Source organism: Falco rusticolus, chromosome 3 (genome assembly GCF_015220075.1).
Source record: "Falco rusticolus isolate bFalRus1 chromosome 3, bFalRus1.pri, whole genome shotgun sequence".
In the NCBI taxonomy this organism is placed as follows: Eukaryota; Metazoa; Chordata; class Aves; order Falconiformes; family Falconidae; genus Falco; species Falco rusticolus.
Genome location: NC_051189.1, coordinates 29,431,476 through 29,455,793, shown reverse-complemented (window position 1 = coordinate 29,455,793; position 24,318 = coordinate 29,431,476). Strand labels below are relative to the sequence as shown.

The following is a 24,318-nucleotide window of genomic DNA, read 5'->3' as shown; positions in this document are numbered from 1 at the left end:
CCAGTTTCAAAGGCTTTTGCACAGGGTCAGAGTTTCTTTATATGTCCCTTCTATAAAAGCCATGAGAAAAAACCTGTGTCCTTCTCTGCTTTCCTGCTCTGTTGATATGAATGTTATTACTTGTACTGATGTCCTGAATACATTGTTTGCTAGTTATCGTATGCGTTCTTCTTTCTTAAAAATGAAGGGGCTCCTACCCTTAGGCATGCTAGTCCAGAAAAAAATGTTTTAGGTTATTGTACATCTTTTACTCAAATGTTGATTTTGTCATCTGTTAGCACTGCCCCCTGCTTCCTTTGTACTTTTATTTGTTTATCTGTCAAAATTATATTAAATCTGCCAAAAACTACATTTTCTTGTTTTGGTATAGAAGATGTTATTTAACATGCTATCTAGTCTACAATTTAGATATGTGGCTAATGCTCAGTTCCTTCAAATACTATAAGAGAACCATCCTTCCAGCAAGCACTGGGAGACAAGAAACTTAAGACCAAACCACCAGGCATACACAATGGCGTCTCTGGCCTGTGGTTAACATAAATAAACCTAACTAGTACTTTCATTTGTAAAGGATACATTGCAAAAGCCCTTGACACTGAAAACTCTATTTTTTTTTTCAGTAAATATATCCAAAAAAATACAAAAAATTACAGTCTAATTAGTAAAATGTGACCATGTTCCTTGTTTACTAACCTGCTGCGCACGGGATATTTCTTGGACTCATTCTCTGTAGAAACTCATGTTTCTCTGGTGAAACTTGCAGTATGTCATGGTAGGCATCTTCATTTTGAGAGAAATGAGCATATTGTCAGTATATGCAGGGAACAGCTTTCTTGGGAATCAAACTCCATACTGCATCAAATCCAATCGTCACCTGCAGATGTAAAGCACACATCTATTACATTGCCTAAAATAAGCGTAACATATGCAAACAGTGCTTTTTAATCAACAAATGATTTCCCACTGTGATAGGGAGAGGGAGGGAATACACAGGGATGATGGACACATCACTAAACACCGTGGAAGTTATTCAGATGTGATGGATTCTGGGAAACTCCATGAAATAATGTAGTCCTTGGTCATAGGTTCAATTAGAAAAAAAAAAACAAAAACAAAACCAAAAAACAACAAACCAAACCACACTCAGCATACAGTCCAGACACTGAGGATCATGTGGGAGGCAGAACTGGGAGTAACGTATTTTTAGCTCACATTGTTTGATTATCTTTGGTGTTGTGTGTTGTCTGGATTAAAAACATTTGTGTTCAGAAGGTCTTTTGTCACCTACATCTAAACAAAACCTGGGTATACTTTCACTGGCATTTCTACCACTGGTCATACGGTCACTGTTAAATATTCCTAATGTGACAGTAATATACTTAGTAATTTCCCTTCTACCGAGAGCCTTGGAAAAGCAGTTTTCTTGCTATGGCTGATTGGCATGAAGAAAATACCATTAAAATCATATATTAGTAGTCTGCAGTCAAGAAATATGATATAGTATGTGGTATATTGTGGGTTTATGAAAATTTGTGTGTAACGTCCTGGATTTAGGGCAAAGGAAAACACTTTGCAAAAACAAGATGCAGAAGCATTGAGGGCAGATATTTTTTTTTTTACTCCAATACATTGTTACTATTGGCCTAGATCATCTTACCATCAGTATTTTCCCTCAAGTACAAGAAAATGTACTTCTCTGCTTTTAGTGTAATTCTGGGTTCTGCAATGTTATTTCAGAAAAGGCATTTGCTACAAACGTCATGCTAACTGAACTTTAATCTTGTAACACTATTGTATGTGCATGAACTTTCTCATATTGAAAACCGTGTGCATCTCATTTTATTTATAAACTGTTGTTGTTTTAAGTCTTTGATGATCTGAAATTAGATTCTGAAAACTAAAACTTCAGTAACTTGCGGACCATTATAGGGTACTTGAAATGTTACATGTTCTGGTTAGAATGTGTGCAGACATCATATCTGAAGAATCACAGAATCATTTATGTTGGAAAAGACCTTTGAGATCATCAAGTCCAACCGTTCACCCACGACTGCCAAGTCCATCACTAAATCATGTCCTTAAGTACCATGTCTACATTGAATACCTCCAGGGATGGTGATTCCACCCTGTTCCAATGGGCAGCCTGTTCCAGTGCTTCACCACCTTTTCAGTGAAACTTCAACTGGAAACTGTTCCAATGTAAACCTCCCCTGGCTCAACTTGAGGCCGTTTCCTTTTGTCCTGTCACTTGTTACCTGGGAGAAAAGACTGATCCCCACCTGCCTACAGCCTCTTTTCAGGCAGCTGTAGAGAGAGATCAGGCCTCCCCTGACCCTCCTGCTCTCCAGACTAAACACCCCCAGCTCCCTCAGCCCCTCCTCACAAGACCTGTGCTCCAGACCCTTCACCAGCTCCGTTGCCCTTCTCTGGACACGCTCCAGCACCTCAACGTCCCTCCTGAAGCGAGGGGCCCAAAAGGGAACCCAGCATTCGAGGTGCAGCCTCATTAGTGCTGAGTACAGGGGGACGATCACCGCCCTGGTCCTGCTGGCCACACTGTTTCTGATACAGGCCAGGATGCTGTGGGCCCCCTTGCCCCCCCCGGGCACACTGCTGGCTCATGCCCAGCCGGCCGTCAGCCAGCTCCCCCAGGCCCTTTTCCCCCAGGCAGCTTCCCAGCCGCTCTGCCCCAGCCTGCAGCGCTGCCTGGGGCTGCTGTGACCCAAGGGCAGGGCCCGGCACTGAGCCTGGTTGAACCTCCTACAACTGGGCTCGGCCCATCGGTCCAGCCTGCCCAGATCCCTCTGCAGAGCCTCCTGCCCAACAGCAGAGCAACACTTTCCCTGATGTATGGCACGTTACGAAGTTCTGGAGATGAATGGTGCTTTATAAGGTGTTTTCTGGTTTTCTTCTCTGTGTCCTCCATGGTGGTCAAGCTGTAAATAAATAGGCTCTCAGGGCTCAATTAATTGAGAGAGAATTGGAGTTGTATATCGGACAGGCAGAAGAGACTGAAATTGGTTGATAAAGTAGCTTTCCAGGAATGTGAAGAAATCCCTGCATATCTCATTTTCACCATCTGGTTGCCAAATGAAGGTTGCCCTCTGTCCTTACTATAAGTATTCATTTTCCTATCTTTCAGGTAAAGTTGCCCTGACTCAGCCTGAGCTGGGCAGTGGGAAAGGAGAGAAATGTTCTTCCTGATTTGCCTGGTAGCCACAGTGACACACCAAAGGTGGCTGACCCCTCACACCTGTGAGGGAAACCCTGTCAGATTCTACCCTGGAGTTTAAAAAATAGGAGTAAGGAGGATGGAAGGGAGATCCTGGTTGCAACCTGATACTTAAGCTTTTTTTTTTACTTGTGAAAGCCAGTGTGGACACATGGGTGCAACTGCCAATCAAGATGGTCTGGAGAGCAAGCAAAAGAATTTCTCCAGGTGCTGCTATGGCAGCTATGGTGAAGGTGGTGTGTGGGGACACCAAGATGACCCTGTGATGGAAAATCATTGGCATCTCTAGCACAACTTTTGTTATTACATAAAACGTCTCTTTTAACACCCATCCTTTGCCAGTGTGGATCCTGCTGAATGTACCTTGAGCTTTTTTTAGGCTTTGTCCTTTTCCCCAGAGGAAACTCAAGTCTCTCATAAGCACTTAAAAGTTTTTCTGCAATACATTTACAGCCTGGTTTTCAGACCCGGGTTTGTTTCTTAGTGTTTCCTTGGGGTAATTTGGAGATTGTGTTCTTAGTACAAGAATCTGTTGTAGCTCAATAGACAGAGACCACTGCTGAGGCAATCTAGCACACTTTTTGTGTGTGTTTGTGTATGTTTCCTGATCTTCTGATACTCACTCGTGCTTTCACTGGTGACATGCTTGGAACAAAGGATACATTACAACACCACCAGCTAATATCTGTTCCCAGGCAGCAGTTTATATAAATTTCTTCTCCTCAAACCTATGCTGATTGGAGGATACTGGCAACAAGTCATGGTTAATTCTGATGACATACTTGAATTGGAGTCAGCCCTTTCTACAGAATTGTGGAAACTTTTTATCTGCAGCTTTCTCTTTACCTCATTTGACTTCTTTACTGTTTCTACTAACTTCTATCCTTGTGTCTTTGTAAAGAAATGAAACATTAGCCAGCTTTCTTTGGAAAGGCATGTTTACTGGAGAATGTAGAATAACTCTGAATCAGTTGTGGAATAGAAAGTAACTGTAAGTAATTTGTTAGATTGCAAAGTTTGTAGGCAAAGTCCTAGAAATATTTTGGTTCTGTGTCTTTTTGCTTTGTGTGTGGCTCAGTTGCAATTATAATGTTGTAGTTAATGTAGCAGTGTTAGTATTGAGTGTCCTGCAGCTGGGAAGAGAAAGTGTTAATTACTAGAGTGAGATCTGGGTTATGTGAATGTAGGTGGTTTCAGAAAATGAGTATGCAGCTTACTTGTTTTGGGGATATATGCATTGCAGAGGACTTGTTATTTGGAGCAGCTTTTTCCAAGAGGGTTTTTGACACCTGTTGGTTCAAGTCAGTTATCCTGCCAGGCTGAGGGGTTTCCGTGTGATAGGAGTAGCAGACCACTAGCTGAGTAGTTTTGCCCTTTTTTCTCTTAGTAATGGAACAAGTTAATTTGCATTTTGTTTCATTTGTAAGATGCAAAATCCAGGTGAACACTCTTGCTTACTGTTGTTCAGGAAGACCGGTCTAACAACTATTCAAGTTTCCTGCTTGTCCTGACCTTATTTTGCAATCAGCATTTTTCAAAGGCATAATTAAAATGTTCTCCAATGGTACCATCTTTCTGCCAACCAGCGGCTCACATTCCCTTCAGTCTGTCCCTGCCATATGTGGATGAAAAGGGAACCGTCTGCATAAAGGCTTTGGTCTCTTGAGAAGAATGTGGTAGACATAAGAAATGCTGGCCAAACTTTGAGCATCTTTTCTTCTTTCAACAGGAATGAAGCATCCAGCAATGGCTTGGAAAGTCAGTAGTAAATTTTATAAGACATCAGTGGGAGGGGAAGTGTTTAGAGAGAATGACAGATTCCTATCAGTTATTTTGAAATTGTTGTGTTATTAAATCCACTAATGTGGGAATAAAAATTGCTGAATGTAATAAAATGATAAGCATATGAATCAGATTTTTCATGCAGTTACATCTGATAACAAGGACTAGAGTGGATGCATTAGGAGAATCTTGTTCCTCATGCCCCTAATTCTCTATGTGCAATTTTGTCAGAAGTTTATTTAAAGGGTAGAATAAGTTTCTGTTAAGATTCAAACATTAAAGTATTTAAGCAGGTACAGCCCTGATATAATCTTAACTAAAAATGCCTTTCAAGCTTATTAACCCAGGACATATAATCAGTTTTGTGTACTACTGTGATAACCATTGTGTTTAATTTTGGAAGTTAAAGGCACAAAGCCTAATAAAATTGGATTAGGAGCCTCTGAGAAGAGTGCCTGAAGGAGAAATTAAATTCATTTCAACACAAACAGATATGAAATGAAGTACAAATAGAACAGCAGTAATAATTTTAGTATGACACAAGGCTTCATTAAAAAAAAATCCAACAACCTGTATTGCATTCGATGCCAGGGATGTGGAGACTGAATGAATATAGGGTGTTTTTAATGCATATTTTGGAGGTGATTGAAGACTGATGTCTAATAGCGGTCAGGGGTGCTTGCCAGCTGGTTAGCCAGTGCTGTATAGATGTCAAAATTTCTATGAACATGCATTCCTCTGTCATGTGTGAAATTGAGGGGTGCAGGGATAGTTAAGTAACTACGTTATTTTAATTTGCAGCAGTAGGAAGAGAAACTAGAGGGAGATGGCACTGGCAATGAGACACACAACCTTTCAGATGAAGGTCGGGGATTCAAATCTAGGGTGAAGTGACAGGCAGTATTATTTAGCACTGGCAGATTTTGAGTGGCCTAGGGACATAAATTTGATGTTAAGTCCAAGTAGACAGAAACCCACATCACACAAACCTGTCTATATAACCCGGAACTAGCTGGCATTTCTGGTGTTTTTCTTTCTGATTTCCTCTCTGTAGCTGGATATGGGGAAAACAAATTCTGCTGTGAACATTTTCACAGGCTCAAAAAGTTTCCCTTGCTGTGGAGGACATGAAGAAGTTTGTGCCTCTGAGAATGTCAGAAATGATACCAACATGCAACCATTCCTTAGGGGCTTGATAGAGGGGAGATGAAGGCCCATGTGCAAGGCATGGCTTAGCTTGATTACAGAGTGTGGCCATGAGAGGACACCTCTCCTGCTTTTGGGATGAGTGCTGTAATCACTCTGCGTGTCCCTTCCAATGAAAACTCAAATGTTTCACACAAGCTGGACCAGTTCCAAATGAGATAACTTCCATTTTCTGGTACCCCACCTGTGGTAATCACACCATGATTTTGGAAAGAGACAGGACAAGGGCCTTGTGTATCTCCTCCCTTTCTCTTAGTGCAGTTGACTTGCTTTTTCATCCTTCTCCAGGGTTTGTCCAAAGCTATGAGTTACCCATCTGCTGTCTGTTCTGTGCAAGGGAAGCACTGGTTTGTGCCTGGCATAGAATCATTTAAGTTGGAAGGACTTCTAAGATTGTTGAGTCCAACCATTAACCTAGCACTGTGAAGTCCACCAAGAAACCATGTCCCTAAGCACCACATCTACACGTCTTTCAAATACCTCCAGGGGTGGTGGCTCCACCACCTTCCTGGGCAGCCTGTTCCAATGCTTCACCCCCCTTTCAGTGAAGAAATTTTTCCTAATATCCAATCTAAACCTCCTCTGGCACAACTTGAGGCCATATCCTCTTGTCCTATCACTTGTTACTGGGGAGAAAAGATCAAGCTGCATCTGTCTACAGCCTCCTTTCAGGTAGCTTTAGAGAGGTGAGAAGGTCCCCCCTGAGCCTCCTTCTCTCCAGGATAAACAACCCCAGTTCCCTCAGGTGCTCCTCACAAGGCTTGTTCTCTAGACCCTTCCCCAGCTTCCCTTGCCCTTCTTTGGACACACACGTGCATGCATTACAAGATGGCAAGGGGCAGTAGCCACACAGTGTCCAGACAACTCATGCACTTGAACGGTTTTCCAGCCTTTGGTATGCCAAATGACTTGAAGTGCATGTTACCACTGTTTTTTCCTGCTTTGTCACAGCTGTACTTTGCACCAGGTTTTCTGAAGTTCCCTGCACTCCATATGCATTCCAGAGCCCTTGTGTTATGGGTTCCAATAAAGTGAATCCCTTTTGAGCAGAAATTCTGCTGTGGGAATTATCCTGACAAGAATTGTCTTACCTGCTCTTTTACAGAAATTGTTTGAGTGTGAAAAATCAGCCTCTTCTTCATCTTGGTGAAAGGGTTGTGTCAAACACACTTTAGATTTCACAATAGTATATAAACAAAGAAACTAAGGACAGATGAATGTGAAGGGTAAGCTATCCTTTTGTATCAAAATTCTGGGTTTTTGAGATAAACTAATGGGAACTGAGTAGGGAAATCTGTCAGTGTTACTTGCAAGTACTTGGCTGTGTCTCTGTGAATACGACTGGTTTCTATGGGGCTGTTGACAGGTACTAGAAATTGTGGACTTAATTTTGATTTGCGTAAGGAGATACAGCTTCAATAATTTCAACGTAAGGCAGGGGCTGTAAGTCTCCACTTCTTAGTGTTTTCCATGAATGCTTTTGTAAATGCAAGAACAAATGTTAATTTTCACTGTAACCCTACATAATAAACAGTTGTTTAGTCCTATTTTACTGATCAACACAATATAATTAATTTGAATATATAAATGAGAAATTATTGATTTTCTAAGTCCACATTTAAGCCTCAATAGAAGTGTTGTTTTAATTATCAGAAACTAAAAGAAACTGAAGGGACTGTAATTGGTTAGAGACTCATAATTTGAAAGTGATGTTGCAACTTTGAAGACATGCCTCATACAATATGTAAAGCAACTCTTTTAGGGTCAGTGTAGGATAAAGACCTTATTTTCATGTTGCAAGCCAAGTAGTGTCCTGTTTCTGTGGGTTCATGCATCAGTTCATAAAACTATTAGGCAAAAATTGTAAATGATTCCATAAAATGGATTTAATAGGAACTTTAGTTTTTACCATGATTTTGATGGCCCTAAGTAGAAAAGACATCTTTTGTCTTGTGCCAGTAAAATACTATATTGAAGATTACAATTGTACTTTAGCTGTCTGGATCTGGAAAGACATACTTGGGTTTGGCAGAAATTATTTCCAAGTTGTATTCTGCTTTTTGTGTCTCTAACAAAATTTATAGAGCCAGAAGAAATGTGGATTATTTACAGAGCCAGAAGAAAACGTGAATTATTCGTTCTGGAATCAGTGTCATAATTACAAGAAGAGACCCCTGGGAGGTCATGTAGTTTAATCTTGTGCTCAAAGGCAGGACAACTAGAGCATGTTGTGTAGGGTTTGGGTTTTTAACGTCTCCAAGGATGGAGACCTGACAGCCTCTCTGAGTAGCAGTTCCAGTGTTCTACAACGCTTGCAGGAAAAAAGGTTTTTTTCTTATTTTTACATGGAATTTCTTCTGTTTCAGTTTCTGCCTGTTGCCCCTTGTTCTGTCATCTGTCATTGAGCACTACTGAGAAGAGTCTGGCTCCACTTTCTTTACATCCCTTGTCAAGTATTTATACATGTCGATGAGATCCCCAAGCCTTCTCCAGTGCCAGCTCTGTCAGATACTCCAGTCCCTTCATCATCTCAGTGGCTCTTGGTTGGACTTATTCGAGTATATTCATGTCTGCCTGGTTCTGGGGAGCTTAGAGCTGGACACAGCACCCAGATGTATCTCTCCAGTGCTGAGTGGAGGGGAGGGATCACCTCCTTTGACCCGCTGGCAGCGCTCAGCCTGATGCAGCCCAGGTGCTGTTGGCCTTGCTTATGGCACAGGCACATTGCTGGCTCATAGTCAGCGAGTCCATCAGGACCCCAAGCTCCTTCTGTGCCAAGCTGCTTTCCAGCTGGTCAGTCCCAGAATGATCCTTAAAAGTCAGCCAGCTCTCCCGGACCCTTTTTCTCTCCAGCTCTGTCTCCCATAGGATTCTTACAAGCAGGTCCTTGAACAGCCTAAACTCCACTTTCCTGAAGTCCAGGGCTGAAATCCTGCTGTTTGCCTTGCTCCTTCCTCTCAGGATCCTGAGCTCCACCATCTTACATTCACTGCAGACCTTCACATGCCCAGTCAGTCTTCGTCTTCCTTGTTTGTAAGTATGAGGTCCAGCAGAGCATCTCCCTCATGGGTTCTTCAGTCACCTCTGTGAGGAAGTTGTTTTTCTGTATACTCCAGAGACCTCCTGGACTGCCTGTGCCCTGCTGTGTGCTTCTGCCCTCCAGCAGATACCATGGTGGTTAAAGTGCCCCATGAGGACCAGGGCCTGCAAATGTGGGACTTCTTGCATTTGTCTGAAGAAGGCCTCATCTACTTCTTCCTTTTCCTCTTCAGGCTATCTGTAGCAGATGCAGTGTCACCCACATCGGTCTGCCTTCTAATCCTGACCCACAACCTCCAAGCTGATTCATCATCCAGCCCCAGGCAGAGCTCCAGAAGATCCCACTGCTCTCACACAAAGGGCAACTCCCCCCATCACCCTCCCAGCCTGTCCTTCCCAAAGAGCCTGCACACATCATTTGCAGCCCTCTGGTCATGGGAGCCATCCCGCCATGCCTCTGGGACCCCAAGGAGATGGCAGCCCTGTAGCTGCACACAGACTTCAGTTCCTCCTGCCTGTTCCCTCCATGTGCTCCGTGTGCAGGTGTTTCAGTCATCACTTTGTAGTAACTTCCTACCCCCACGGTGGGTTGCTGCCTTTCTGGAAATGCATGAAATGAGCGATGCACTGAGTAGTTTGTTGTGCAGATTAAGAGAGAAGCAATGTGTGTATGAGAAAGAGAAATAAAAATGTTATGTACACATTAAAAAAAATTAGTGAGGAGTAAAAGGATCTTAAAAGCCCCTTCTGACAAATAGAAGGATAATCTTAGCAAAATTCTGAGAAAACTTGTGCAGGTGCCAGGGAAGTAGAATAAGCCATAGAGATAAAAAAGGGTTACAGTAATCAAATGAAAGATTGAGTGTTTTAGCATACTATACAATGAAATCCTTTAAGTAGCAGTGGTAGAAATGGCAAGAACCTGGCCTACGTGTGGATTTGTGGAGCAAGAGGAGCCTCTGTCAGAAAAGCCTCTGATCAGAAGAGCCTCTGTCGCAGGCTGCAGTTAGAGCTGTGAAATGCAGGCCTGTGAATCTGTGACCCTGAGAGGAGGGATTTTTTGCCATCACAGCAGAAAGGCATGGAGCCACCTCCCACTGTAGAGCAGTGAGGACAAGAGGCATCACCAGTTCTGATAGATCATTGTGACTATAGAAGTGGGATGATGAGACAGTTTTGGGTGAACTGATTACAGGATCAGCACTGCTTTTAGTATGTCTGATGGTGAGGGACAGTGGTGTGGGAAAAGGCAAGAATTTAATTTCCATTGTGTTCAGCTGGTGTTGATGAATTAAGTAAAAGCTTCTGGAGATGTAAAACTATGAGGCAGGCTTGTGAGCTGACAGCATTCAGGATCCAGTTTGACTTCTGAATGCTGCAGTGAGGGCTAGTTAGGGCACATTTTGAAAAAGCTTGTTATAATAAGGTATTAGGAAAAATATTTTCTGAAGAGTAAACACTGAAACAGTTTGTCCAGAGAGGTTGTGGCATCTCCATCTTTGGAAATTTTCAGAACTCAACTGGAGAAAACTCTTGAGCGTTCAGATCTAAGTTGAGCCTGCTGTGAGCAGGGTCTGGAAGTTGTTGAGCACCCAGAGGTCCCTTCCAACCTCAAGTATTCTCTGATGCTTGGTGTTTGGCATGGGGATTTAAGTGTTATGTTTTGAAGCCTCCTCTCTTGTGTCCTCTGATGTTATTAACAGCCATCTAAGGGTTGTTTTGACTTGTTTCCATCAGCAGTCCTCTTGGGGGATTTTTAAAATGAAGCCTGTTTTCTTGAGGACAGTTCCGAGGTGGCTACTCAGGATGGCTTTCAAGATTATCAGACTGCACTAAGGCAGTGCTAGTGGGGCATGGGTCTTGTTTAAGGGTTCTAGTGTTCTCAGGAGGAAACAATAGTTTTATAATTTTTTGGAGAAAACTAGAATTTTTACAGTTTTGGAAAGGTATGCTTGCCAATAGTGCATAGTATCACAGTGTACAAGAAGGACCGTTTTTGTAAATGCTTTGGTGAAAGAAGTACCACTACACATTAGTGTTTATTTTAGCTGAGATGAATTTTGGTATCTGATAAAAGAAATTTCAAAGCTAAAACATTTGGTAATGTTGTTAGATCTGTAGTAATGTGGAATCATAGAACTCTAAAGTGAAAAATATATAAATACAAAGCCTCTAGATTATTAAATAATCCCTTTCTTTGTACACAAATCATCTACTGCATGTGTAAGGGAAGTCTTCCTTTGGTAAGGGCAGAAAAAGGATTGTTTCTCTCTGCACATCAGGTCAGACGCCATTTCAGCTTTTCTACAGGAGTATTGCAGAGATTCTTTGCTAATCTTTGAACTAGAAAAATAGCAGCTACAATATCATCTTTATTGAAGGGTAAGTGATATTTCAGTGATACCTGCTTTTGTTTAGAGGTAGTTATCGTTACGGTTTTTCCTCTTAAAACCCCTCTAGAAGTAGGCTGAAATACATAAATTAAAATCCTTGTTTTCAGAATACAGTATTATGAAGAGTGGTATTATTTCTGAAATGTTGCAGCTCAGGAAATAAAAAATGAAAGATTCGAGGGAACTTAAATATGGAAATACTATGTCTTAAAATCTAACATTTAATACAAAAATGATAGTCATTTCAAGACTTGGTTATCTTTTGAATGCTCATATAGTTTCTATGTCTCATTACCTTTACTACAATTCCCTTATCAGTAATAATTCATCTTCAGACTAATTTTCTCCTTCACTGTCATATATGCCATAAATGATATCAGCCCATGCTATTTAACTCCTCAGTGGTTTTGAGATTCACTGCAAACAGGGAGGTTTCGTTGCAATACTTTCCGAGGACACTTTATTTTCAATCACCCTTACAAAGCAGAGATTCAGCTTTGAAGAGTTTACTGTATATTGTGACCCGGAGGGTCTTTGAAGGTTAATCAGCTTTTTAGCAGTAATAGGGTTGGATTCTTGTGTGACTAAGTGAGTTACTACAGTTTCTTGTGCAGATCTATCATTTAATCGGAAGCCTGGAAGACTTGCTACACTGCATATTAAGTAGAAAAGACAGTTTTTGTTTTAATATTTTTTTTCTTTCTGAACTTCAGTGTATCTTTAGGACTGTAAATTAGTTGAGACAGCTAGACTGATTATTTAAGAACCATTTCTAATGTGCGTGAAATCTAATAAAAGGAGCTGTACAGTGAAGTCATATTATTTGGACACCAAAGCTAAAAACTAATTTGAGGAAATATTCTTATATATACAAAATAAAATCCACTAAATGTGGTAATGTTCCTGATTTACATTTAGGGCATGATTTAATCCAATTGCAGTTTAACTGGAGGCAGTTAGTGTTTTCTTAAAGGCAAGTGCAGAAACTCACAAATTTTTTTCACATATTTGTGGCCCAAAACAAATATTTGGGAAATGGTCAGGGTAGACTTTCAGGAAGAGTTTTTACCAAGTAAGTGTTTTTTACAACTGAATATCTCTGATATATCTCCGTGCTTGAATTTAGCTGTTGAAGTTGATGGAATGACAAACTATAGAGTAGATCTGTGTTTAAATGTAACTGGACAAAGTATTTTTTTCTGGTAGTAATGAACTGCACATTTTTAAATACAAGAGAATTTATATTCATATATATATATATATATATAATGTAACTAAGCTTGCATTTAAGTCTAATTCTAATCCCATGCTATATAATGCTATGTCGCTGATGGGAACTCCACTTTGTCAGTTTTGTCTTCCCCAGATGCTGAGATGCTGGGTTTGAAATAATGGTAGTATACATACAAAATGCAGTGTCCCTGCAGGAGCTATTTAGGTGGTTGTCTTTATTATGCAGTGATTGAGAAGTTTCCTTCGACTCTTTGTCCAGCTGTTGGAAGAGCTGGGTTGGATTCCAGAAAGGAAGATGATGTGTGATACATTTGCTGCAGTCTGTGCGCTGCTACAGCACATAGGATTACAAGTTCTGATTGTTTAGATTTCAGATGGCCTTTGATGGAAAAGCCAAGGGACTGATTTACAGAATCTTACTGCCTGATACAAACAAATAACTATTGTAAATATTTTAAAACTTGAGGAATGTTGGTTTGTATACAGGAATGTGGTTCTGCCTTTACATGAAGTACCAAGTAGGAAGAGCTGGTAACTCTTAATTTGTCATTTGTTTTGCTGTGTGAGTTGAAGAGAAAAATGTTTGAGGTGAAGCAGGGAAGAGAATGGGTCAGAGCAAAAAGCCTAATTACATGCCAACATTTTATTCCATTAAGATGACAGAGCTTTTCCTAAAAAAGGGGAAAGAGAGTACAGCCTGCAGGCTAAGAATTACTTTAGAAGAGGAAGATTACTGTGGACACTAGTGCCAGCTTTGCTGTGTGGGTAAGCAGTAGAAAAGCATATTGCTTGGTGTTGCCATTTTCCAGAATGTATTGATGATGCTATTACATCCTAAAACTGCCGTGCCAGATTTACTACTCTTAATTAAACAAATCTGTGTATTTGAAGACTTTATTTAATCATAGTTTTGAAGGCAAGTTAAGCATGATGGGCTTAAATTTAGTCCTGCCAGCTGTTTTATTTGCCCACTAGTTAGGTACATGATATGCTGCCTTTCTCTTTTCCCTTGTTCTCATGCTGTTACACAGTGAAATGAAGAAAATCTTTAGATCCTTATAAACTGAAGCCATCTGGCATTTCACAGTTGCCATGCTATCCAAATGGGCAGATTACTCAAAACGTAGTCCCTAAGCTTAGGAGAGCAGGCCTGAATTTGGTGCTGGGTTCATCTGTCTGAGAAGTGGGGATTAAGAGTTTTTCGGTCATGGTTTGGTTAGCATCAAAAATTTTGCTTGGGGCTGAGGAAAACAGGAAATTGGCAAGTGGGAGAGTGTTTGTGTGAGTAAAGAATAATGAGTATCTGGGGAAGCAGAGAATTTATAGGCAACTTTTTTATTGGATTAGGAGATCCTAATTCTTGTCTGACTTCTGTTTTCCTCTAATTTTGGTCCAAACATAAATAACTGTATGTGGTGTTCATTTCTGTAAATTTATTGTATAAATATCCTATGCACTGGGAGGAAATTAATGTAGAAAAAATATCCAAATAATGTAAGACCTTATTGTGGTACCTAGAGCTTAAGATGGACCTATTTAGAAGCAACCTGGAGAAAAAAGAACTGCAAAATTTGAATAGAAATGCTTTTCATGAGTTTCCAGCTAACTGGGAACTGAGTTGGCACACTGTAGACCTGTACTGCTTGAGCAAATGACTTAGCAGTATTTGGCTGAAAATCTGGATGAGCAGTTGAAAAGAACTTGTTACAGTCTAGAGGACTTCACCATTTTAGCTTAAAGTTTCGGCATACAGACACTTGGAGTTTGAATGTGTTTTGGTTAAACATGCTTGATCTGGTTCTAATACCCTGTTTAGATCTTTGTCATGCCGTTCTCTGTGTACGGGATTCTTATTTAGTTTTGTGTCCTCTCCATGCAAGTTAAGGTATTCCTTATCTTCCCTGTCTGCTGGAGGAAGATATAAGGAAAAGTGCTTTTCAGTTGTTTGGATAATGAAAGTTATTGCTAAGCTTTTCTAAGAGAATGTGTTGGTAGCCACATTCCATCAATAAAGGTCCTGCTTTGTGGACCCTAACCTCCATCCAAGTCTTCTTCATCCATAAAGAGCAAAGATGAATGATGACTTTGTTACTCTTCTGTTACGTCTACCTCAGTGACATGAAATAATTTTGCATGCTGATGTTCACAACTTGATACAAATATTATTATAGATTAAATTCTGTGATTGAAAATGTTACTTGCAGTTCTTGCCTAATGTGATTATTTATGATTTCTAATGTTGCATGGAAAGAAGACTTTGCCTTGTACCTCTACAGGAGCAAGTGAGATTGTGGAGACTAAAAGCGGAATAAACTCTTCTTAAAATTCCCTCTAACCAAGCAGAAGGTAGCTCACCTACATTTTCTGAAGTTACTGCATGACAAATGCAATAGGCATGTGTGACTACATATGGAACGGGAGATTATTTTTAGTGGCAAAAACTATCCTGCTTAGAAAAGGATAACTCCATGACATATGCAAATGTATGCAGACTGAAAAGCCCTTGACTTAGTATAAGCATTACTTAGCAACAGCTAAAAATATCAGTGTGTTATCAACTATGTTATTGTCATACTAAATCCAAAACGCAGCCTTGTACCAGCTATTGAAAAGAAAATTAACTCAATCCCAGCGGAAACCAGGACAGGGTGGTTCCTCTTCCTAATCTTCTCGGTTTTAAAACATAAAATGTATACATATACATTTATATAAGTATGTAAAATGTAATATAAATTTCAAAATATTTCAATATGCAATTGAAATGCTGGTTATAACTGAAAGACATCCAATAGAGGTCATAAAGCTGGTGCAGAAGGAAATAGATGTCATATATAATAATAATGTCATAAATGTCATCTTCTATTTGAAATGTTTCCTGCAGTTTCACTTCTCTTGTATTGTCTCAGGACAGTGTCTAGAGTAGCATTTCTCAGCTGTGTCACTGCAGGACAGCCGAATCTTAAGGTGTCATGTTGCATGCAAGCTGTCTTATTTATTCCTGTCAATTTGACAAATGTATATTGCTGTGTTTGTAGTGTCCTATACAGTTGCTTGTGGTTTCTCTGTATATTTAAAACAAATACTTATACTTACATACACTCACTTACATTGCTTTGCAATGCTTATATTCTGTTAGCATGTACTGACATTTCTATAGGGATGTTTTGTGCGAATGTGATTAGTCTATGTGTAGATTTGAAGCTGAGAACCGCATAACAGATTTGAAAGCAATGTGGGAAATGCAATAATCATATGTCCTTGATAGCTTTAACTGCCTTTGTTATTAGCCTACCTGTGCAGAGAATTATCATATTATTATTTTATAATATTGTATTAAATAATATAGTGGTTTAGAGTGAATTGCAGAAATATTTTCATTCATTACCCAGACACATTATATATACTTAAAGACCAAGATAAACATAGTGGTATTGTTACTTATGACTGTGTCTTATTTTAAGAATGTCTATGGCTAGCTGTCAGCAGGATCACTGAAACTTTCATTTTAGCAGCTGCTACAAAAGTATGATAGTTTAAAAAAGCAACTGTTGTGAAAAAAATTTCACATAGAAGTACATTGGTTGTGTTCATGTAATTGCTATTGGCATTAGCTTAAGTAAATTTAAGTAAAAGGTCATCCATAAAATTATCTGGTTTTCTTAATCCACTTGAACCTTGATCTGTTTTGGTGTAATGTTCTGGAGTTGGTAAAGATGCTTTATGAATGGAGTCTGTAATCCCAAATGGGATTACACCACCTTCTTCTGATTCAGAATTTCCTGCTGTTACAGTGTGTGTTGTTTCAAAGAAATGAGGAGTAATTCCCTCTCAGACACTCCTGTTGAGATCGCTGTCAGGGAACAGAGTTAGCGAAGTATTCTTTCACTGCTAAAGACAAGGTGTTGCTTCTGTTGTAAACTTAGTTATCTCTCAATGAGTTTACAAGCTTGTTCTAAATAATTCACTTCAGCTTGAAGCTGTTTCCCAGGAGAGTGAATAGTTATCTTCTTTAAACCAATTTTTGCTTTAAGAACAAACCAACCACATGGTGGTTTTGAAGTGGTGGAACAGACGTCCTTTATGCAGCAGACAGTTGTGCTTTCACTTGGAGCCTTTTCTATTCTTTTTTAAAAATACTATTATTTACAAATTCCTTACTGAGAGGACAGTAATGAGTCTGCATCAGTCAGCTGCAAAGTGTGGTGGTGTTTGAGCTCTGTCCTCCACAGGTGGGTTGCAGAGGGTCTGCACATGCATGAATGAACTCAAAGCAGAGTTCATTCGTGCGTTGCCTTCACTGACTGAGCATGTGTGTGTGTTTGTGCTTAGTCCTCCCTTATAAGAAAACAAAAATGAGCAAGGAGTACTGCAATGAACACTTTTTTCCTGTTCTCATTTCAGAAAGGTTTCTACCTCCAAAGCATAGCTTTTCTTAGATTGCCTGGTTTTAAGCTATATTGCTATTGTAGCAGAGGGCTGCCACAGATTATGTACTTGTACTGCAGGGCAGCATCCCTGGAAAACATGCTGTTTGCAGTCTTTCATGCCGGGCCTGGGAGGATCATGACATTAAATTGCAGAAATATCTCCTGTGTAAATCTGAGGCTTTTACAGAGGGGCCTGCCATCTAAATTTAAGTGCTTTTGAAAGAGGGGAGGTTTTGGAATAAAGGCTGCAGTATATCTCTACTACCAAGAAAATCAGTCTGTGCTGGAAAGCAAGCACATGTTGAGTTAAGGCTTGGTAAGGAATAAAGAGAGTTGAAACATCTGAGAAGGAGAGACTAAGCTGCTCTTCAGATTTTGATCACAAGCTTTTCCAGCTTCTAAGGCATGACACTTCTGTTTTTTATAATACACACATTTATAACATTTCATGGTGTATTTGCTAAATTTAAAGGGGTTTGGTGCATCGTGGTTGGACACATGGCAATACAATGGATATGACTAATAATCTATCATGGCCCTTGTTTAATACAAAGGGGCCTTTTAGTTTTGTTACCTGAGTTTTTATTTGATTGGATGAAAAAACGTGGTTGTTTGATGAGCAGTTGATGCTTTTTGTCTTTCCATGATCTGTTTGTCCATTATTTTTAATAACTGGTGAAACGTACTAAGATGTCTCTTATGTAAAGGGAAAAATAGAGGTCTTAGTATTTGCACCCCAGTACTGTGCAACAGTTTCTTGCAATGTTACCTGCACACTTGACAGCACAGGCTTTCACCCTCCAGGGTTAATAATAGGAAAGAAACCCATTATGTTCACTTTTTCAGTGCTAGAGTAGTTGTCCTGCAATGAGTGAAAGCTGAGATGATATGCCAGGGAGATCCTTATCCCTTAGGGAGAAGAAGGTGGCAGAAGGAATGAGCATTTTTCATCTTTTTCTAGATCCCATAACTGTGAGACCTGTTTGACGTCAGCCAACCAGAGAGGGGGAAGCATGCCTTCATGATAACCAGTATGACCAGTTCTGGGCAGGGCACAGGTGGATGGTCCAGGGTCTCCTTCAGTTTTTCCACAGTGCTGAGCTGTCATAGGTTGGACACTTCCACTTCCACCCTGTCCTAAGGGCACTCTTTACTGGTACCAGTTTTTAAAGATTTCTAGGGCACTGCTCTTGTTTTTATGCTATTCCATCATTTTACCACACTGCCTGCTCAGCTCAGAGTTCTTGTCCCTCCTTGACCTTTCCATCGCAATCATAGATTTATCAGCCCTTCAGCTTCAGGTCCAGTTAGGGAACGGTCTTGCTTCTGTTATTGGTCTGATGCTGCTTGTGGACTTCTGAAGAGTTCAGATCTGAAAGCAGGTGTTTCTGGAGATACGTATACTGCTATACTCTACTGTGGCCACAAAACTTTCTTTGCAGAAAACCCATCTGGGACTTGCTACCATGTCATTTTAAATTTCAAATATCCTTATGACTAATGGAACTATAAAATACGTTGTCACTGTTGTAGCACATAGGGGATCCAGTAATGAATTAGAGGTCCTCTGTGACAAGTACCATAGATATATAATAAAAACCAACAATCTTTGTCTGGGAACACTTCAGTCTAAGTTTATATTTCTTCATTATGCACCCAAAAATAGGGTTAATCAAATTTCATGCCTAAGGGCTTAAACAACTGGAATATGAAAGAAATTTTCACCATTCTACAGTGCAGTAGTCTTCTTTCTCTGGAAAGTATGCACTTTGTTAAGGTTCAAGCCAAAACCTTTCAGTTAAGTATTTCTCACAGAGTATCTAGTTTGATTTAGGCAGTGGTTTGAAGCAATAGGATGGATTTGGTCATCCCAGATTTATATTTAGTGACTGGAGAACAATGTTTTAGTTTTATTTGAAATGTTTCCTTCTTCCCATTCTAAATTAAACAGCCAAATTTATGACAAAATCATTAAAATGCTTAAATACTGAACTGACTTTTCTAATTCAGTGTTTTCATGTAGATACGTTTTCTCTTAATTTTTTTTTAATCTTTTCCAGATTGTATTGGTCAGTGGACATCTGGACAGCTGGGACGTTGGGCAGGGAGCTATGGATGATGGTGGTGGAGCATTCATATCATGGGAAGCATTATCACTCATTAAGGATCTGGGTAAATACATAATTTTTAAATATTTTTAATGCATTACATTTCCATGACATTTTGTATGTTGTCAAAACTGGATTTTCTATTTTATCCATTCCTCTGAGCACAAGTATTCATACTTAGTATAAGTATTTGCAGGTTTGTCTGTTAAAGTCCTTCTTGCATTACAGGGGTCATCCAAAAGCAACACATCAATCAGTGATCTAGAAAGTGCTTTGAGCCTGCATGGTCACCGTCATCACAGAATGAAAATTCAGTGTGAGATATACTGTCTAGGTACTGTAGAATGAAGTCAGTCTTTTTCATATTGTCTTAATGAGTTCCTCCCTATTAATGAAGATGAAGCTTCATGAAGTCACAGATAGCCATAGCCTTCTGATATTGTTCTCTGCCTTTTAAGCAAACATTGTCATTCAACATGTTCCTAATTCTTTCACTGTCCTACATGTTGCTTTTACATTGGTTACTCAGTTAATCTAATTCCCAGTCCTTTACCTTGCTCATGATGACTTCTCAAGGTAATTTCATCTAAGTCCCTCTCAAGAGCCCATAAGTAGGACTGGATCTGGACAATGATCCTGCCTCTGGTCTTCTCCCTTTCATCTGCATGTAAAGGTATTCAGCAAAAATTATTCTGAACTTCACAGAAATCCAACGTACATATTCTGGTGGTTTTGGTTTTTTCCTTGAATGTTCTTCCTAAATAAGTTTATATCCTGTCTGGAGTTGTTACACCAGTTTGATGGATAGATACATCTATACCATCAAACTGGTGTGTTCTCAGCTTTGTACTAGAGAGCTGATTTCCTGAGTATGGTGCTTTTATCTTGCTGTGCACTTGGGCTCTGCTTTGGACTGTGACAGCTGATTTCCCTGGCAAAGTGTCGCATGCCGGTCTGAGACCGGAGCGTGGTTCTGTTTGTATTCTCGGGAACAGAATTAAGACTCAAAACGGAGTCAAGAGCCAAGGAACTTTATTTTCCCAACAATAAATCTGCGAATGCAAAGGGAGAGAGAGCAAAAGATAAAGAGAGAGAAAAGAAGGAAAGAAAGAAGGAAAGAAAAGGGAAGAGTTCAGGGCAATAGCTACCACCCTGGAGCTGGGGTATCCTGACAGTCCGATTTGTTTCCAAGTCCGGTGGGGGAACGTCCTGTCCAATCTTAGTTGGTTCCGTTTTTTATAGGGTTGTTACAAGCCGTTCTGCTCAACCACACCTCCACTTGACAATGGTGTACGTGCCCAACATCAAGGGGCCTCCAGGCACCTTGACCCCCCTGACCCCAAGTCTGGATACATGCACAGGGGCTTGGTCAAGTTTTGCAGGATCAGCCTGCCCTGTTGCTCCATGGCATCGGTCGGTTTCCTCCTTTAACAATGTATAGGTAAGTCGCTGCGGTGGCAGTGGTGTTATCTTCCTGCCTTAAATCTCTTCTCTGGCAGTAGTCATTCACAGTGGTGATTGCATGAGTTTCCTGCCATAGCAATGTCAAGATAATACATCTGCTGTGGCGATGGTGGGTCTCATCGGTCCAGTTTCCCACACAAAGGTAATCCAGGTCAGAGCAAGCACACACTTGAGTCTCATCACTATAGGGATACACTTCTGCCAAATTTAGCTTAACCATGATGACCTGTCAGATGTTGTGAGCTCATGTGTCTTGTCAAGCAACATTTGACACTGAGGGCTTGCACACTGTAGTATCCTGCTACAATAGTTTTGTGGCATGCAGAGCAATGTTCTGATTCCAGTGATCACGTCTTTGAATAATCCTGGGTAATCAGCAGGGTGACAAGGTGACTGGGTTCTGGAATTCAGGCTGCAGATCAGCTGGGCTCTTCTGAAGCTGATACTCTAGCACACAGGCTGTTGACACTGGACTTGCTAGTCTCCCTCCTGCAGAATTTCTGTGCAGCAGAAGTACAAGTTGAATTGAACTCCCACGCTGACAATGCTAAAGGTAAACAAAGAAGGAGAGAAAGAGGAAAAGGTGGCTTCTAGTGTGGATATGTCTGTTCTAGTAGTGCTATGGTTAAAATACAGAGTGGAATTGCTCAGCCTGTTGCCTCCTGGTTTGCATAGACCCTATGTGTGGGATCCGAAAGGCCAATTTCTTCTGCTTTTGGGCTTCATCTGACTTGCGGGTAGAACTGGGCTGCAAACAGAGTGTTATTATGGAAGGGCATGGTCTACATATGCCCACATAGGGTGTGTTTGGTAGAAGAGATGGTCCACAAGGTAAGATGAGATAGGGCCAGTGCATGGGCAAGAGGGAGCTATGGTTGCACAGTCATCTGCCTGTGTTCTCTCAACACCCAGCCTCTCAAAGTTTGGCCTGCTGTCCTGCTGTTCCCAGTCTGCCTTGGCCTAGTCTGATTTCTGGTCTCCAAACTGCAAATTCCAGTCTTACTGCTTGATCTGTAGTTTTTTGCTGGTCTTACTTCCATATGGGCTTTTGTCACTCTCTAAACTAGTTCAAAACAGACTACTTAGATTGTGAAGTTGATATCCAAGGATGCTTTCCCCCCTTCGTTAGATGGAATCTATTTTTCCTCATCATTCCCTTTTTCCAGAACTGTAACCTGTGGTCAAGACGAATGCATCACATATTCATTAAAAGCTGAAATCTGCTGCTACTCCTGCTGTTAGCTCTGGCAGAGTTTAAATAATAAACTAGCTTTCCCTGCTTCCAATAAGAAGGATTTGTGCACTTGAACAATCTCAGTGTTTCTTGAAGGGCGCTTTGTAGACAAGCTCTGTTATGTGATCAGCCACTCTCATACTGCAGTGGTAAACATCAGACATCCCTGTGAATTCCTGTTCCTTTGTTTTGCATTAATTGAACCTCTTACATCTCACTTTCCCACCCTCAGAATGAATGAAGTATCAGTCTGTAACCAAAACCAAGTAGTATCTGTTGTAATTTTTAGTCTTTTAAAAGTAAACTAAAGCCTACTCCTTCTTTTAGTGTTTTTACATTTCTTTTGTAATTCTTGGAAAATTGTCTATGTTCTCTCCACCTTGAGGAAAAAAAAATTATGCTTCTGCGTTTGCTGACTCTATTCCATTCACAATAAACTGGTTTGTGTCTCTTAAGGGCAAGTTCATGGTGGCATTGTATAATTCTTATTCACTGGGTTTCCCTTCACGCATGACTGAAATGCATCACTTTCTGCTTGTTCAAATATTTGATTTCCTCTGGTAGTAGCCGGTGTGTTTGGTATACGACCTGTGGTGAAATGCTGTTTTCTCAGCTGGGAAATGCCGGAGCCTTTGCTGATGCCCTTTGTTCTGGCCAGCTGTTGTGTTCAGCTCTTCTTGTTATACCAGTGTTCTACAGGAACGTAAGGCTGGGAGAGGACTTGTGAGTCATTACATGTAACCTGTAGATAAGCACGGGGGATGAGGCCTTTCATAACCTGTCTGCCGTAGCAGATCGGTTAATGCAGATTTTATATTTTACGGTACACATGAAATGTGACAAAAAGGACAGCAAAGTAACAGATGTGCAGATTGTGAGAGAAATTAGTGAGTTTTATTTAAAATCAATTCCACAGATTGTGGTTTTTGAGTAAGCATTATATTTTGAACTGTGGAGATTTGGTTTAATATCCTTGTGGACCCTGATGAATTTAATCTTAGACTAGCCCACCAAATACATTTGACATGGGGATAAGTCAACTCAACTGGCTCATCTGTATGCACACGTGGAATTTTTGTACTGTGTACTGGGAGTCTTAAAGCCATGGTGCATTGTCTAGCCATAAATACTATGTCTGCATTTACCAAAGTGTAACTGATCTTACAGCCTTACAGCTATGATGATATGATCTTAAAGCTGAAGCAAGCTTCTGAAATATGAATTCTAGAATACGAAGTTTGCATTGTGTAGTGAGAAATACTGCCACTACTTCTGTCATGGTCCATTGGTTCCATGAAAGCAAGATATTACTACACTATTTAAACAGGTTTTTTCCATGCTGATCTAATAGCCCTTCATCATGGTATCACTTTGACCCTTGGATGTGGCTGGTGGACCCAAGTTACGCCTGTTAATTAAGATTTTGATAATTCCACGTAGTACTTGGAGAATTACTACAGTTTAAGTAACATTCCATACTTTCAACATAATGTTCTCCTGAAACCATTTAATAGCTATTGGCTTAGGACTAAATACATGAAATTAATTGAAAAATTAAAATTAGAGTTTAAAATTGTTGCATTTTATTTTAAGCAGTGCAGTTTGTTTTCTTGCCTCAAGAAAAAAATTAAACAGTTTTTGCTTTTATTTCTAAGTAAATCACTTACTTAATGTGTAAGCCTTTATATTTCCTGAATCTTCAGTGTTGGCCTTTATTTTTAATTGAACTGGCAGTTTCTGTACTGTATTTTTATCTTTTTTCTTCCTGTTTTTTTTTTTTTTTGTGGTTGTTTTATTTTTTGTAGAATTTCAGACACTGTAATAGTTACATGTTCCCTACAAGGACACATGACAATAGCACAATCTGAAGTAGTAGCACAATTTGAAGTCTTCAAAACTTCAAACTTTTGGTAGGATTTTTTTTTCCCATTTCACTTTCTGACTTCATGTGAATGCTGTTTCATTTTGAGAGAAAGGGAATTACATGAAAACTAGGTTGCACTGAAATATTTTTGTATTATATTGCCAAAGAGTGGAATAAAAAGATTTAATTCATATAAAATCCCCATGTATACATTTCAAAAGAGCACTACCTTAAAAACATAGGCTTTTTATAATATAAACATAAAAAATACATTTAAAAACTACTGTAGTTTCTGAATATGGTTTAGAGAGATAATGATTCAGTTAGCCCTGGAAA

At 40.0% G+C, this 24,318-nt stretch overlaps 1 protein-coding gene across 1 annotated transcript in view; it reads left to right on the top strand.

The window, feature by feature from the left end:
- CPQ (carboxypeptidase Q) overlaps nt 1–24,318 on the top strand; it is a 163,726-nt gene that overhangs the window by 81,321 nt on the left and 58,087 nt on the right. Inside the window, 1 exon segment of the mRNA XM_037380938.1 lies at nt 19,373–19,484. Within this exon segment, the coding sequence (XP_037236835.1) occupies nt 19,373–19,484 (112 nt within the window).